At 42.3% G+C, this 15,311-nt stretch overlaps 1 protein-coding gene across 7 annotated transcripts in view; it reads left to right on the top strand.

Moving 5' to 3' along the window:
- LOC105021740 (cAMP-specific 3',5'-cyclic phosphodiesterase 4D) overlaps window positions 1-12,894 on the top strand; it is a 213,563-nt gene extending 200,669 nt beyond the window's left edge. For all 7 annotated transcript variants that reach the window (XM_013137246.4, XM_013137245.4, XM_010889613.5 and 4 more), the window contains 9 exons: window positions 1,851-1,944; window positions 3,261-3,442; window positions 4,570-4,668; window positions 4,802-4,966; window positions 5,336-5,435; window positions 6,733-6,887; window positions 8,026-8,148; window positions 8,456-8,638; window positions 8,770-12,894. In XM_013137246.4, the coding sequence (XP_012992700.2) occupies window positions 1,851-1,944; window positions 3,261-3,442; window positions 4,570-4,668; window positions 4,802-4,966; window positions 5,336-5,435; window positions 6,733-6,887; window positions 8,026-8,148; window positions 8,456-8,638; window positions 8,770-9,303 (1,635 nt within the window). In that variant the 3' untranslated portion in view covers window positions 9,304-12,894. The remainder of the gene's footprint in view (window positions 1-1,850; window positions 1,945-3,260; window positions 3,443-4,569; window positions 4,669-4,801; window positions 4,967-5,335; window positions 5,436-6,732; window positions 6,888-8,025; window positions 8,149-8,455; window positions 8,639-8,769) is intronic.
- The last annotated feature ends 2,417 nt before the right edge of the window (window positions 12,895-15,311 follow it).

Genomic DNA, 15,311 nt, shown 5'->3' with positions numbered 1-15,311 from the left:
GTGCTATTGAGTGTTGGGGTTATTCTTATCTAAAATTGCCACTAAGGAACAATGGTCTGCTGATCTCCAGAGTTTACCTGGGGCTTTAGAGAGATTCACTGCGACAACCTTCATGTCAATCAATCAAAAATACCAGATAAAGACCAAGCACCTGCATAATATGCAGATCTTGAGGGCTCTTGCTCCATTTGTGCTTGATGGCTGCTGATTGGCCGGCTCTCAGCAATGGGCTTACCTGACTGGTTAAGAAGCTGCTCAAAATATAGGCAGGTGTTGACAGCAGTGCAGTCTTTATCATAAGCCACTAGGATCTTCTCCACGGCCATGTTAGGTCTGTTTCTAAGATCTAATGGAAGACGAATCTATGGATGTGCTTGTGTTGGTTTTGGATCTTAATGTTCTCTCCCAGTCTTTCCTGTTATTTATGTTCCTTTGGTTTTTCCGTTGACATGGACATGGACATGTTGACACAACTTTATCGTAGATTATGTAGTCACTCCTTGATTAATCTTTTTTTTGACTTTTTTTTCATCAATTCAGTAGTTTTTCTATAATGCTTCAAAAAGTAGGCCTCCTGGGAAAATGTGGGAATTAAGTCATCCAGGTCATGGATTATGTCATCAAGGTCATGGATTATGTCATCAAGGTCATGGATTATGTCATCAAGTTCATTGGTTATGTCTTCAAGGTAATGGATTATGTCATCAAGGTAATGGATTATGTTATAACTAATGTAAAACCATATTTCCAGGGAAACCTTTTGTGTACAAGTTCTGGGTCTATCAAACTATGCATTTGATTTTACTATGTCAGAAATGCCAGAGGCAAACTATTTACATCCATTGTGTATTTTGGCCATGCATAAAAGTCTGATGCTGATTTTGAGTTCAAGCTTATTCAAGTATGATTTTTGTCAGGCAGCAAATGTTGGAATGCATATTTATAAACAGAAAGATTATCTGGAACAATATGTTTTTGTTTCTGTCTAAAGTTATTTTTCATGGTGTTCAGTTTTGAACTCCATCCAGATTGCCAAGTTTATGGTAAAGCTTGTGTGTTTGAGTTTGGCAATTTTGGATTGTCTGTCATTCCAAACATTTTACAGAAGGGTTTACTTGACCTGTTTTTTAATAAGCGGTTATCATTAATTGGTTAATAGGTCGAATAATTTTACACTGGCATGATTCAATGCTGATTGTATTTAGAAAGAATAGATATAGCAGTTGTCATGTTTCCACCTAAAGCATTGCGCTAAAATTCCAGAAATGTTAGCCGTTTTGTGTAGATGTCTTCATACAAATGTGTTGCTGTGCCGTTGGGTTGACCGATGTCTTTTGCCGTTTCCTCGGTTAGAAAATGCAACATTCTTTGTACCTTGCAAAGTCAAATTAAATAAAATTTGTTCTCAAGCATTGAAGAAGTATTTATCTTATAGAGATTTGTGAATAGCATGTCACATTAGCCAAAAAACAAAGTTGCACAAGACCTCATGCTGGAAAATGTTTGATATTGTCCCTGTGTCAGATAATGTCTAGTCTTACTCAAGACTGCCGAGTGCCTGAAATGTATAATGTAAGAACATATGACGCTGGACAGAAAATTGAATGATGGTCAGGCCAAGAAAGTCTCTCTTTTAGATGCAAAAGCAACACTCAAGTATGTTGTTTTTCACCCTATTATCCATGTGTGCATATAAGTAATTCCCTTCTCCATTTCTTTCTCTCCCTCTCTCTCTCCTTCTAAATCTTTCTCTTTCACTTTGTTTCTGTCTCGTTTTCTTTCTCTCTCTCTTTCTTTTTACATCGCTGTCTCTCTCCCTTTGGCTCTTTTCTCTCTGTGCTCGTCTCCAGTTCAAGAGGATGTTGAACAGGGAGCTGTCTCACCTGTCTGAGATGAGTCGCTCTGGGAACCAGGTCTCTGAGTACATCTCCAGCACCTTCTTGGGTAAGCCTTACCGATCTTCCTGTTGGGCTATTTTCCGTAAAAACAGGTACATGTACAGGTCCTCACAGGGTCCCCATTAGTGCTACCAGTTCCACAAAAGCCTTCAAATAATTTGTGCATAAAAATACATTTTGTTTGATTTCTGTATGGACTGACATGCGTGTGTGGGATAAACACTACGGTTCTTATTCAAGATTCCAGCTGACCTGAATACAAGACTGTGGTAGAGTGCAGTATACTGTGCAATATAGTTGTGTAATTAACTCCATGATCCAACATATATATATGTTTAACCTTTAATATATATATTAAAACCAATACAAAATTATTTAGCAAGATTGCTAACCAACTTTTACAAAACATGCTTTCTACTTTCAAGCTGCAATAGTGAATTTAGCCAACAGTAAACCACTTAGTGTGTCACAGTTGTGGAGGCAGGACCCAGGCGCAGAGTTGAGGGGAAACATCCTTTTAATGGTCTTTACCAAACCGAAAACAACAAAATAAATATCCACAAACTCAGGAAAAACAGAGCAATAGGGACCTCCAGTTAGAGGCAACGCGGGACAGCTGCCTCTAATTGGGGACAATTAAAAATGGAATGCAGAGATGCCTAGAGGCACCTCTGCGGTCAGGCTCTGACTGTGGCCCCCAGGTGCATAGAGATCCCCAGAGGCCTCCAGTCAGGACCTGACATAGTGAAGATTATTATGAAGTCCATATGGTGAGAAAACTAGCCAGCCAGGTAGCTTTGCCACCTTGCCAGCTAACTAACCCAGCAAAACAGCTGCTCCTTTGCCGAGATAATCCATCCACCTCACAGGCCAACATTCCACAGGCCACAATCAACAACCTGATTAACTCTATGCGAAGGAGATGTGTTGCACTGCTTGAGGCAAATGGTGGTCACACCAGATACTGAATGGTTTTCGGAACCCCCCCGGACCCCCTGAATACAGTGAAACTGCACATTTTAGAGTGGCCTTTTATTGTGGCCAGCCTAAGGCACACCAGTGCAATAATCATACTGTCTAATCAGCATCTTGATATGCCACACCTGTGAGATGGATGGATTATCTCGGCAAAGGAGAAGTGCTCACTAGCACAGATTTAGACAGATTTGTGAACAATATTTGAGAGAAATAGACCTTTTGTGTACATTAGTCTTAGATATTTGTGTTCAGCTCATGATAAATTGGGGCAAAAACAAAAGTGTTGCATTTATAATTTTGTTCAGTGTATTTCCATGACAAGGTCTTAACAAGTCTGTCATCCTCTATCTGTGTTGTCTGATGGTTTCCCCCCCCCCCCGCCAGACAAGCAGCACGATGTGGAGATGCCGTGTCCACAGACGCAGAAGGAGAAGACAGACAAGAAGAACACGAAGCCCATGTGTCAGATCAGTGGCGTGAAGAAGCTGCAGCACAGTACCAGCCTCTCCAACTCGAATATACCCCGGTTCGGGGTCAAGACCGAGACAGAGGACGAACTGGCGACGGTAATGGAGCAATTTGAGCACATGTTGAACCTTCAGAAGACGCTCGGTTTACATACCATGAAGATTTTTTTTTTACATTTTAATATGGGAAATGTTCAAGATAGGGCAAATAGTGTAGTGTTTATGGGGTTTTTTTAATTGAAAAAAATAAAAAATTGTCATGTGTTAGAAAATATATTTGGAACACATATTTGTATGAAAATATATTTCTGGGCCAATTTGTTATACAGCTTTTGTATTTCAGATTTTTCACCCAAGAAAATTAGTTTGGGATTAGCCACAGTTATTTACAGTCAGGGTAAAACACTGCCTGGCAGAAGTCAGATCAAGACACATGTGCTAGTATTTATTAAACTTCCATTGCCCATAACCGCTCAAGACTTAGGTTGAAATGTATTGGGTCAAGTTGATAGCAGTATCTGTCCCACACAGTAATGTGGACTAAGATGATTCTGGTGATTGGATGACTTAAAAGGCCCCCTCTGTAACTTTATGCCACACTGATTTGCTGATTGGCGTATTTCATGTGGTAGGGTGGGAGATGGGCTGGTATCAATCAAACAACGCAATGTGTTGGGGGAAGGTAGAAATGCATCTGTGAATATACACACTCCAATTATGATTATACTGACTGGTTTTTTCTATATGTCTACTGTCAGTTGATCCATCCCAATGATCCCATAGTGTGTTACAGAGAGTTTCCTACATCTTATGTTCTGTAATATAACTGAACTGCAGTGCCGATTTATACAGTACTGACACTGAAAGAAATATCTGTCTTATCAAGTATACTTCACTTGTTTTCAGGTCTAAAAAAAATCAAAAAGTCCTTAGAATTAGGTAAATTTTTCTTAACAAGCTAGAGTATACCGCTTGTTTTTAGAAAATATGCTTTGAATATAGTGCTATTTGTCTTGTTCCATTGGCAGATTATTTCACTTATTTCAAGCAAATATCTCCTCAAATATAGTGAAGTTGTCTTGTTCCATTGGCGATTTTTGTTTTGCAGTGTACAATTTTGTTTTGATTTAACTTCATAATAATGAATGTGTTCATAAAGTAAGTTTGTTTCTCTGTGTTATGTGTATATGTGTTTATTGTTTCTCTGTGGCCTTGTGTAATTTCAGGAGCTTGAGGATGTCAATAAATGGGGCCTTAATCTTTTTAAAGTGACTGAACTTTCGGGCAACCGGCCTTTAACAGTCATGATGTACACCATTTTCCAGGTAAGAATGTGCATGTATAAAACCTATCATTTTAACTGCCAAATAATTGTGTGTGTATTGAGAATAGCCGTTAGTTTATCCCTAATTTTAATTTCCCGCTATGACCGACTGTCCGGTTGTGTTTCATTTTCAGGAAAGGGACCTATTAAAAACGTTCAAAATACCATTAGACACATTTATAACTTATTTGATGACTCTTGAAGACCATTACCACGGCGACGTAGCTTATCACAACAACATCCATGCTGCTGATGTCACCCAGTCCACTCACGTGCTGCTGTCCACACCTGCCCTGGAGGTAGGGGAATGTACCATCTCTAACGCTTTATGGGGTTCACCTTTCTTATGACGGTTTGCTTGTGTTAGTACTGTTTGTTTTAAACACGGGATAATCATGTAATCTGTTATTCTGTCCCGGATAAAGTCCGTAACTGCTCTAGTTAACCCAAAATTGGGTGGCCGTTGACACCTCCCTAACTAGGAGGTTTGGGTTAAAAGTTGGCTGGCCCTTTAATTGGCAATTCAATTAATGTAATACTTAACTAGCTGTGTTTGTTAAGGGGAAGGAAACGGAAAGGTTCAAACAAGTAAGACTCCAACTCTTTTTTTGGTTCTGAATGTTTTTTTAAGTGCTCACACTGATTACTCCGCTTGTTTTCTTTCTTAGGCTGTGTTCACAGACCTGGAAATCCTGGCGGCCATCTTTGCCAGTGCTATCCACGATGTTGACCACCCGGGGGTCTCGAACCAGTTTCTAATCAGCACCAGTGAGTTGGCTTTCTCATGTTCTTCTTCCCATCTCCCAAACATGACAGACATACGCTGTCACAGAAGATAGACAGCGAGAGGCAGACAGACAGTTTGGTCCATCTCACTGTGGGCAATCCCCGTCATTAAACGAGCAGACGAGGGCTGATGACTCCACATGAGTTCATTGTAGAGGAGACAAAGACTTCAATTATTCCCAGACCCCAAGTGTGTGTGACTGTGTGTGTGTGTGTGTGTGTGTGTGTGTGTGTGTGTGTGTGTGTGTGTATGCGCACGCATGTGTGAGGCATCGAAGGAGAGTTAATGAAATGCGCTAGTGTGTAAAACAATCACTCAAACATAAGAACCTCACCCTAAAACAGACAGAGACACGTTACTGTCACTCATTAATCTGTCTCCTAAACAATTGTACAGAGCATATTTTATAGAAATGAGACAGCAATTATAACACGTACAATGAGCTGCCAAATGAGCAAACTTTGAACATTGACACAAACATGTTTTTTTACTGAGACATTCTTGACAGTTGGAAAAGACATCCCAGATTCACTGTCTTAGTACAAGCCTGTACAGTGTTGGAATTGCATTTTATGTTCTCTAAGTTGAGTTGATTTTCATCTTTACCAGTTACACAATCCTGTGACATAACGTGTAACATTATTAGCCTAGCCTAAGTTTAGCCTCCAACAACACAAAATAATTGGAACCAACATTTAGAAGCTGTGTCTGTGTGCGTTTGAGATAGACAACCACATGGTGTCCCAGAACCGCAACATACCGTCCCGGTACCACCACATATCGTTCCAGTACTACCACATACCGTCCCGGTACCACCACATATAGTTCCAGTACCACCACATACCGTCCCGGTACCACCACATATCGTTCCAGTATCACCACATACCGTCCTGGTACCACCACATACCGTCCCGGTACCACCACATTCCCTCCCGGTACCACCACATACCGTCCCGGTACCACCACACACCGTCCCAGAACAACACAAAAGCTATTTGACTTCTTGACACACTTGCAACGTGGAGGTGTGTGGCTGAGGGAGAGAGAGAGGGATGGCTAACATGCTTCTCATACCTGACAAGCTTTTAAAGCACGGGTAGGCAACCCATGAAATACTTCTGCAAGTGTTTTTGGCCCTCCAAGAACAAAGTGTTTCATTTGATATGAAAAGTGTTCATCCAGTGGATGCCACCTTGGAAAAGGGCCTGATTGGAATATTCCCAAACATCCACAGAGCAGCTTCCTCACTGCGTTCTGCCATTGCTTGTTTCCCTCTAGACTCTGAGCTGGCCCTCATGTACAATGACTCGTCTGTCCTGGAGAACCACCACCTAGCCGTGGGCTTCAAGCTGCTACAAGAAGAGAACTGTGACATCTTTCAGAACCTGACCAAAAAACAACGACAGTCCCTCAGAAAGATGGTCATAGACATTGTGAGTGAAATGGATGAACTGAGCAAGTTAATTAATCAGTGTTTTCATGTATTGACTTGGACCTCCAGCTGTTCAACAGCATTAATTTTGTTTATGGTTTGTTAAATAGCCTGCAAAAACAAAAAAACGAAATAGCAGACATGTACATTTTTTGCTATACGTGAACTTGAAGGTGTCCACAAAGTTCTTTCCCTTCAATGTGGAAATGCATAGCACACAGCTGATACACTTGCTAGGCCTAAATTGCATCATGAATGAGCATGGACATGCCAAACAATTTTTTAAAGATATCTTTAGGCAAGTTATGCTTCGTTGGATGGAGACAATTTTTTATTAATGTTATGTGGGCTGGATTCAAACCCAAACTGTTGGGATGTACAGTACATGGACCCGAGGCTTAGACCGCCAGCCTCCTAGAGACCATGCAACATTAGAAAGGGCTATAAAGACAGTTCTACATGAAAGTTCTCGTAGTTTCAAATCTTTTTTATGGTTGAATTTTTTAGAATCTACCAATATTTAGAAGTCAGGAAATGACTAATTTGCAACCAATGTTGTTGACGTGTGTGTTCTTTAAATCAATTTAAAAAGAAAGTAGAAAACATCACTTATTGTTTCTAAATACAAAGTTCATCAGGCACCAAAATTGTAGTGTTTCATTTACTTATGGGCCGTGTTGCTTTGTGGCTTCATGAGCTGATTTTCTGCTGTCAACATTCGGCCAACACCAAATGTGTTACCCACCAAAAGCTGGGTCCTATCGCTATCAAATTTCCCTGCTGCCGCAGCCTGAAATGAGGTGTTTGGATCATGTTTTTAAAGACACGTCTGAAGTATTTTCAGCCCTCCCATTTGGGCTCAAATGAGCTGATAGAAGACAGCTCAATTACCAAGCGTCGCACACTAATTTGAAAAGGGTCTCGCGTGGCCCGATTGGTAGAGCGTGAGGCTGGGTTCGATAAGGCTCTGTACACTAAGTCGCTACGGATAAAAAAACGTCTGCTAAGTGACATCAATAGCTGAGCGATGACTTTAATGACAAACAAACGTGCAATTTGACACTGTAGCCTGACAGATGAGTTCCGTCATGGCACCTGAGAGACCTAATACAACATGCTTCTCCCCTCATCCCTGTAAGGTGCTGGCCACAGACATGTCTAAGCACATGAACCTCCTGGCAGACCTGAAGACCATGGTGGAGACCAAGAAGGTGACCAGCTCTGGAGTGCTGCTATTGGACAACTACAACGACAGAATACAGGTGAACGTTTTCTTTATTTTATTTTGCCAGACAGATTGTAGACCGATTGTAGGGACCCAACAAAACCCGACCCTCTAATCCTCTTCCTCGCATCCTCTAATTCTCTAATTTTCTCTTCTTTTTTTCTCTCTCTCTTTCCTTTTCTCTCTTTTCAAGTCTGCAGAATGCTACTGTGTATGTGCGACTGATGATGAGTTTGGCAGTTGACCGTGCGGATGCTGTGGTTGTTCGTGCTTTTGTGTCCTTTACGCTGCTGACCCGGTGAAGTTACATTCTCACGCCCGTTCCTCTCTCCGCCCACACCCAGGTCCTCCAGAACATGGTCCACTGTGCGGACCTCAGCAACCCCACCAAACCCCTGCAGCTGTACCGCCAGTGGACGGACCGCATCATGGATGAGTTCTTCAGCCAGGGGGACCGGGAGAGGGAGAGAGGCATGGAGATCAGCGCCATGTGTGACAAGCACAACGCCTCGATACAGAAGAGCCAGGTAAAGGCAGAACCACTCCGTAGGCGCCGACGAGGCCACAACAAACAAAGTTGGACGGAATCTGTCCGGACTAGTTTAGAGCGACACACACTGATTCTGTCTTCCTTTCTCCCTCCACCCCCTTTTTCCAGGTGGGGTTCATCGACTACATCGTCCACCCTCTGTGGGAGACGTGGGCAGACCTGGTCCATCCTGATGCCCAAGACATCCTGGACACCCTGGAGGACAACAGGGAGTGGTACCAGAGCACCATCCCCCAAAGCCCCTCGCCCGCCCCGGATGAACCGGACGACGCCAGCAGCCGCCCCCCCGGGGACAAGTTCCAGTTCGAGCTCACCCTGGAGGAGGACGGGGAGACGGATACCGAGAAAGACAGCGGTAGTCAACCGGAGGAGGAAGAGGAGGAGGATGATAGCTGTGACTCGAAAACGCTCTGTACGCAGGATTCGGAATCCACAGAGATACCATTGGATGAGCAGGAGGAGGTGGATGTGGAAGAGGACGACGTGGATGTAGAGGAAGAGGAGGAGGAGGAGGAGGGAGAGGAGGATGAGGGTGAAGTGGTACGCAGGGAGCAATGTATGACAGAGTTAGAAGAGGAAGATGAGGAGGGAGAGAGTGAAGGAAAGGAGGGCGAGGAAGAGCAGAGGACAGCTGCTACATAGCAGGAGACTAAACCGCGCCGGTTGCCAAGCTGCAAGTGAGAGTCTGTGGCTTTAAGACTGCGGCTCGGCTGAGTATAGGCTGAGTACTAATAATCACCATAGGGTCTGGGATTAGGCATCATTGGGAGTTCCAAAGCAGACGTGGCACTCCTCAATCCCAGGCATCTCCTCACTCTGCCACCAGGAGGCGATATGGAGCAGAGGTCCCCAACCCCCCCAAAGACTCCCACCCTTGGAGCTTCACACTTTTGCACTCAGGAATATTTTAGTCGACTTTCTTGTCTCCTTCTCGTTTACCTTCTGGTCTGTCGGGTCCGTCGGGAGGGAGGTGCCTGTCGGCCGACGCCCCCGGTGGGTTTGAGTTCAAAGGCCATCCTCCACCTCCAGCCTTTCCTCTCACTCCCTCCCACTTCCTGCCTGTGCAGGAGGTTAACAGGAAGTTTCCTCTGACTCTCAGACTAAGCACATGGGCTACACACAAGATGCTTGGAATAGGACCAACTGTAGAATCGTTGGAGGGAGAAGCGGGTCAGTGGTGAGGGATCTTATCACCCCAGTCCACTGATACGATCTGAAAAACCATTGAGGGATATTACGGAGGCAGGCAGACAAAGACATTCCTTACGAGAGGAAAACAAAGATACCTTTTTTTTTCTAAAGTTCAAGTCTTCCTTGAAACCAGACTGGTAGAAAAACGCAGCTGAAACGCTGTTTTTGACCTCCTCAGTTTTTGTATTGTACGTAAAACTGCGATCTTTTTGTAGATTTTACTTTTGTTTAATGGAGAGAGAGAGTGACGGAAAGAGGGAAATAAAGCTGAGGAAGAGAATCTTCTTCGTCACCTATCGCAACCATTGAAACTTTATTTTTTTTTAGAAGAGACATACGTTGTGTCGTAACATAATGGGTGTGGTCTTTCTGGGATTGTGTGCTTGAGTGTGTCGCGTGGATGTGTCTTACCTGTACATTTACCACGCTCTCTTTTGCTGTCCTTCATCTTCTCACCCAGGTATTCCAGATAAACTTGTGGTTTCCTGGTTGAAAGCTTAGCGGTTACTCATATCACTTTACATTGGCCTTAAATGTATCACTTGTTTTAGTTTATTCAAAGCAGATGAAGCAGGTGAATATTGACCTTACAGTGAGAACAATATTACATGTTCATGTCTTGTTACCATGCTGAGTGTGATGCATGTAGCCATTTGTTCTGCTCAGTCAAGTACGCTGTCCAAATGGAACAGTCAGTCTTACGTCTGTTTTGAAATACACCATGTGGTACGTTTTCCTCCACTGTTCAGGGCGATGAATGACCCCCCCGTTGACCTTCCACTCGCTTCCATGAACACACATTGTTATCCATTGATATCTGTAACACTTTGGCGTGTAGCCACGTACTTAAATAAGGGATATTCCGAGGAGGGACTGCGTGCTCTCTGGTGTTGCATTATTTTCCAGAGAACAGCTCCACGTTGATTATCCATTTTATAACATATCTAGAATGTGACGCGTCCTGCTGCTAGAAATGTGTTGACATTTACATTGTCTAACAGACGCTCTTATCCAGAGTGAGACATTTTCAAACTGGCCCTCCATGGGAATTGAACCCGGAAACCTGAATCCTGGCAAGTGGCATGCTCTACTAAGGACCAAAATCCACTCAAGTAGCTAGAAGGTTTACTAGGTAGCTACAGCAGTTGCCTTGGTAACAAAATAAACTGACCTGCTAGCTTAGCTAGCCAAACTAGCATCCTATCCTGCCATTATGACAATCTGATTCAACCATCCAAACAATGTTTTACATATGACTGAGCTCAACTTCAAGCTCTAACTTTATTGCTGTTGAATTTGACTGTACGAGAATACCCTCTATTATAGGGCAATAATGCATGCTATAAAATGCCCTCCAAGCCCATCAGAGACAATATTCAATTACATTTTCTACATTGTCTAATATTAACACCTGATTACAAAGGGACTTACAGGTTTTTTCTGTGTAACACAGTTGTTACAGACGAAAACCTTTTGTGTGGTTACATACACTGTATTGCCAAAAATGTTAATATTGCTCAAATATTCGAATGAATATCGAATGAAAATAGAGTGGCTGGATACTAAAGTGTTACAGGACACACATATGTCTGTCTGTATGTCTTGGGCTGAATGTCTGCATCAGGCTCATTGTGTTGAAAATTTTGTTTCCTAACACGGTTTGACTATCGGCCTATAAACTGAGTCTGTCACACAATCAATAACAATCTGCATTAATCCAGTGAAACCACAGATGAATGGCGTCACTGGAATTATTAACTCTTTAACAACATTTGCCTTTGTTGAAAAATGTTTCGTCATGGGCGGATTTCACACTGGACATTGGCTGTCGCCAGCGTTGTTTAAAATATTGGAAAACTTCATAGGTAATGTATATAACTGTACTTCTAGCATCCGAACCATGAAACGGACTCTTCCACGCGTCGTGCCCCCATACGAGTACCCGTGAGTACACAATCCCATGTTCCCTGGATTTCGGAAAGAATTCCACAAAATGGAAGTAGTAGCACAGTAATTGCAATACATTTGCACACACATTATTTGTTTCTTTTTGATTTCACATTGCAATATATTTGTATTTTTCAGGGGGAGGGCTAGACATGTCATTTTGACCCCTGTATTGCTTTTGTATTTTCCTTTTTTTTCTTTTTTGCCAAAATCCTCTTATTTTTTACTCTTCCCAGGACTCCGCTGTAAAAGGCAATGGGCACCATTAAGTCAAGTGGCTTGTTCTTTCTCAAAGGGTTTCTGTGTTGGTTTTTGTCATTGTTTTATTTATATTTATTGACTTGCTAACACTGTCTATGAGTCACATAGTGATGCTTCGTAAATGCTATTTAAGGAGCGACAAGCTGTTATTAATGCTTATAGCAGTCCTTACAGTGCATTATGGGTGTGAAAGAATTTGAATGCATTATGCAGACACAGGTGGTTGATGGTGTTCTATTGAATTCACAGCTTTTTGGCAGCGTTAGGCCGTCCTACGTCAGACAGCACTGTAGAACACAACCTGTAGCGGTAATACATGATGTGGACTTGCAAAATGCAACTTTCGTTCCTCATCTAGTGATAGGGTGTAAGAACCATGGAAAGAAAATGACCAGAAGAGTCATTCAACACTTAGAACAAACACTTGTCAGACATGCAAAAAAATAAAAGTGGAAACATGAACACACTTGAATCCGACTTTTAAAGTACAAACTTTAAAATTGTATTCTTGGAAAATGTTTTTTTTACTTTTAGAATTTAATTTTTGCGTGCCATGCCTTTTTTTTTTTTTTTTGCTTTTCTCACCGGACAACCTTATCTGTTAATGAATTGTTCTCGTTTGTCTCTGTTTACAACCATGTATTTATTAAGCTGTACATATTGTAATGTTGCATTCTGTAAATGACCGATTCTTACTATGTCATCCCTAATGGCGATGGTGTTGCTGTATTTGAAAAACTCTTGTTGAGAGAATGTTTAATAATGATACATACCTAACCAATGTATAAATGCTCTTCTGTACAAAAATGATAAAAGTGGATGAAATGAAACGTCCCCTCAGAGCTTTTTCATGTGGGGCCCCGGGGAGCCTGACAAACCATAACAGGCTTGTATTTGCTACAGCATGAAACACAAAACGGAAAGCCTGAACCTCACCGTTAAGAAATGTCTTGCCTATATGCTCACTAATGAACGTGTCTCCCTTAAACGGATTGTGCCCATAGCACCGGATCTGAGCTGTTAACCCTAAAACGTGTGCGCGTGTGCGAACGTGTATTGACCGGCTTTACAGATGACATTTCAACCCACATGTCGCCCCAGTGCAGAAGCCAACTGTGGAAAGTGCTAGGTCTGAGAGAGTCTCCATTGTTCACCTGTGGCTGCACTTTCTGGGCAGTCTATGCAGTCAAACCCCCGGCAGTCTGCTGTCAAGGAGAACACCGTTGCTTCCCCCCAGGCCATGCCTGACAGAAGGTAAACTCTGTCCCCGCAGCAACACACCTGAACCCAGCACATAGAAACAGAATGTTTACAGTGGACCGGGCTTCTGATGCTAGTCGTGAACTGGGTGTCTTGTGTAGCTGTGTGTCCGTGTAGCTGTGTGTCTCTGTAGCCGTGTGTTGAAGGTGCAGTCTCGTAGTCCAGCTGTGGTAGGCTGTGTACAGTGTCACGCACACACGGTTTGGCAGCCCTGGATGAAAGGTGACAGTTACCATTAGTCAAATGAAGTTGTGTCTTCAGACTGCCAATCTGTTACCTCGCCTTCACATGAGAAGGTTTGCAGATGCTTTTTTAAGAACCCCTGTAGATCCGTAGCTAGTGCTTTGAACCACGGTAAAAAATACATCAGAAAACATTTTATACGCTACGGATTGAATTAAAGCATGTGTTAGCCACATCGGAAGTGAGATGACGCCTTGTGTGGCCCTCAGAATGTGAGAGTGTAGTTGGTTTCATGTGGTTGTGGTCGAAAGGTAACTGAGCACTGGGAATTGGTTGGCGGTCTGTTAATGTCCCTTTGGCCTGAGGTTTATGCTTGGTGGGTGAGGCTGCTTCCTGCCCGATTGGCCCTGTCCAGGGTTGGCTTTGGATTGGGCCACGGTGTGTCTGGACCTCCCATGTATTTTGTCCAGAGGATCCATACCCTCCATTATGGTCGGTAATGAAAGTCAACTGAATTGTACATACATTTCTGAGGATTAAAATGTAAAGGTGTTCTCTGATTCACCCGAAATGCATAATTCATTGTAAATGAAATGCTGGCAAGCGTGAAATAATAATAATAATAATGGTAATTCCTAACCACACATTGTATAAAAATAGCTCAAATGCTTGCTAGCTTTATCTACTCAATGCCTGTGATCAGCTGAACACAGGAAGCTGTCTGTCCCGTTTCCCCTCAATAGAACATTTTCACGCTCGTTATTCCACAAGCAATGGCTACAAAAATGCTCATTCCAAACCAAATGTTGTAGCTATCCTAAAGTAGTAAAAAAAAAAAAATCTGTTATTTTCCCTTGTAGACACTAAAGCGAGTTATTTACCATGTTCGCCTTCAAAGATTAGGTGCAGGTCATATAACTCAGCCAAAATTAACATTGCAATATGTTTTGTTTTACCTATTACTTTTATTGGGTAAAGTCTCTGTAGACCCTAAATGTTTCACAAAGTAATTCTTATTTAATATTTTTTTCCTAAGTGGTCCCTGTTACGTAACTATGCTTTGCGGGTTAAACTAAAGTGCAATAAATAAAGTGGCTTAAATTGCCACGCGATAAGTTAGTTAAGTATCATCGTAATCAAACACTGACATGTGAATCCAAATAATGGCCATTAACCAAATGCAGACCCCTAGTTGAGCTTTATTGCCTCTTCGGGCAGTTCAGCCGATGCCACAGATGAGCACTTCATCCTAATTAATATGGATGACACTTTGATGTCACACAAACAGTCGCACATGGCAACTGTCAAAAAACGTGTGAAACCACATTCAGCGCAAAACCTTCAGAGATGGAAGTACAAGTAATAGTTCTCGACTGTGTTCACCGGTTTCTAGAAGCTTCTATTTAAGACCTAAAAACCTAGGTGACAGAGTTCATAACTAACCAATGGTCAATTACATTTTTACTCATCAATTTAGGTTACTGAATAGTTCTATGTTCATTATAAGATTTTTGGTCTTCGTGGGTATGGCACTGTGGTTTAGCGATTTTTTTAGCCAAAACAGAAAGTATTGTACTTTATCATGTATGTGACGATACGATAGGTACCCTGTGTCATCAAAACCACTCATTTTCACAACAGAAATGTCATGGGTAATTGAGGTATGTTGGTGATCCTACAATAAGCAACCTATTACATACCCAGCTCAAAACGGGAGGTTTAAAAACGTGTTAGTCATTCGTCCCAGAATGCATCATATAAGTGGCTTTAAGAAATGTCATAGTTTCATTACCAAATGGGTATAGTTT

This window comes from Esox lucius, chromosome 14, assembly GCF_011004845.1.
Source record: "Esox lucius isolate fEsoLuc1 chromosome 14, fEsoLuc1.pri, whole genome shotgun sequence".
In the NCBI taxonomy this organism is placed as follows: domain Eukaryota; kingdom Metazoa; phylum Chordata; class Actinopteri; order Esociformes; family Esocidae; genus Esox; species Esox lucius.
This window is presented reverse-complemented; position numbering and strand designations above follow the sequence as displayed.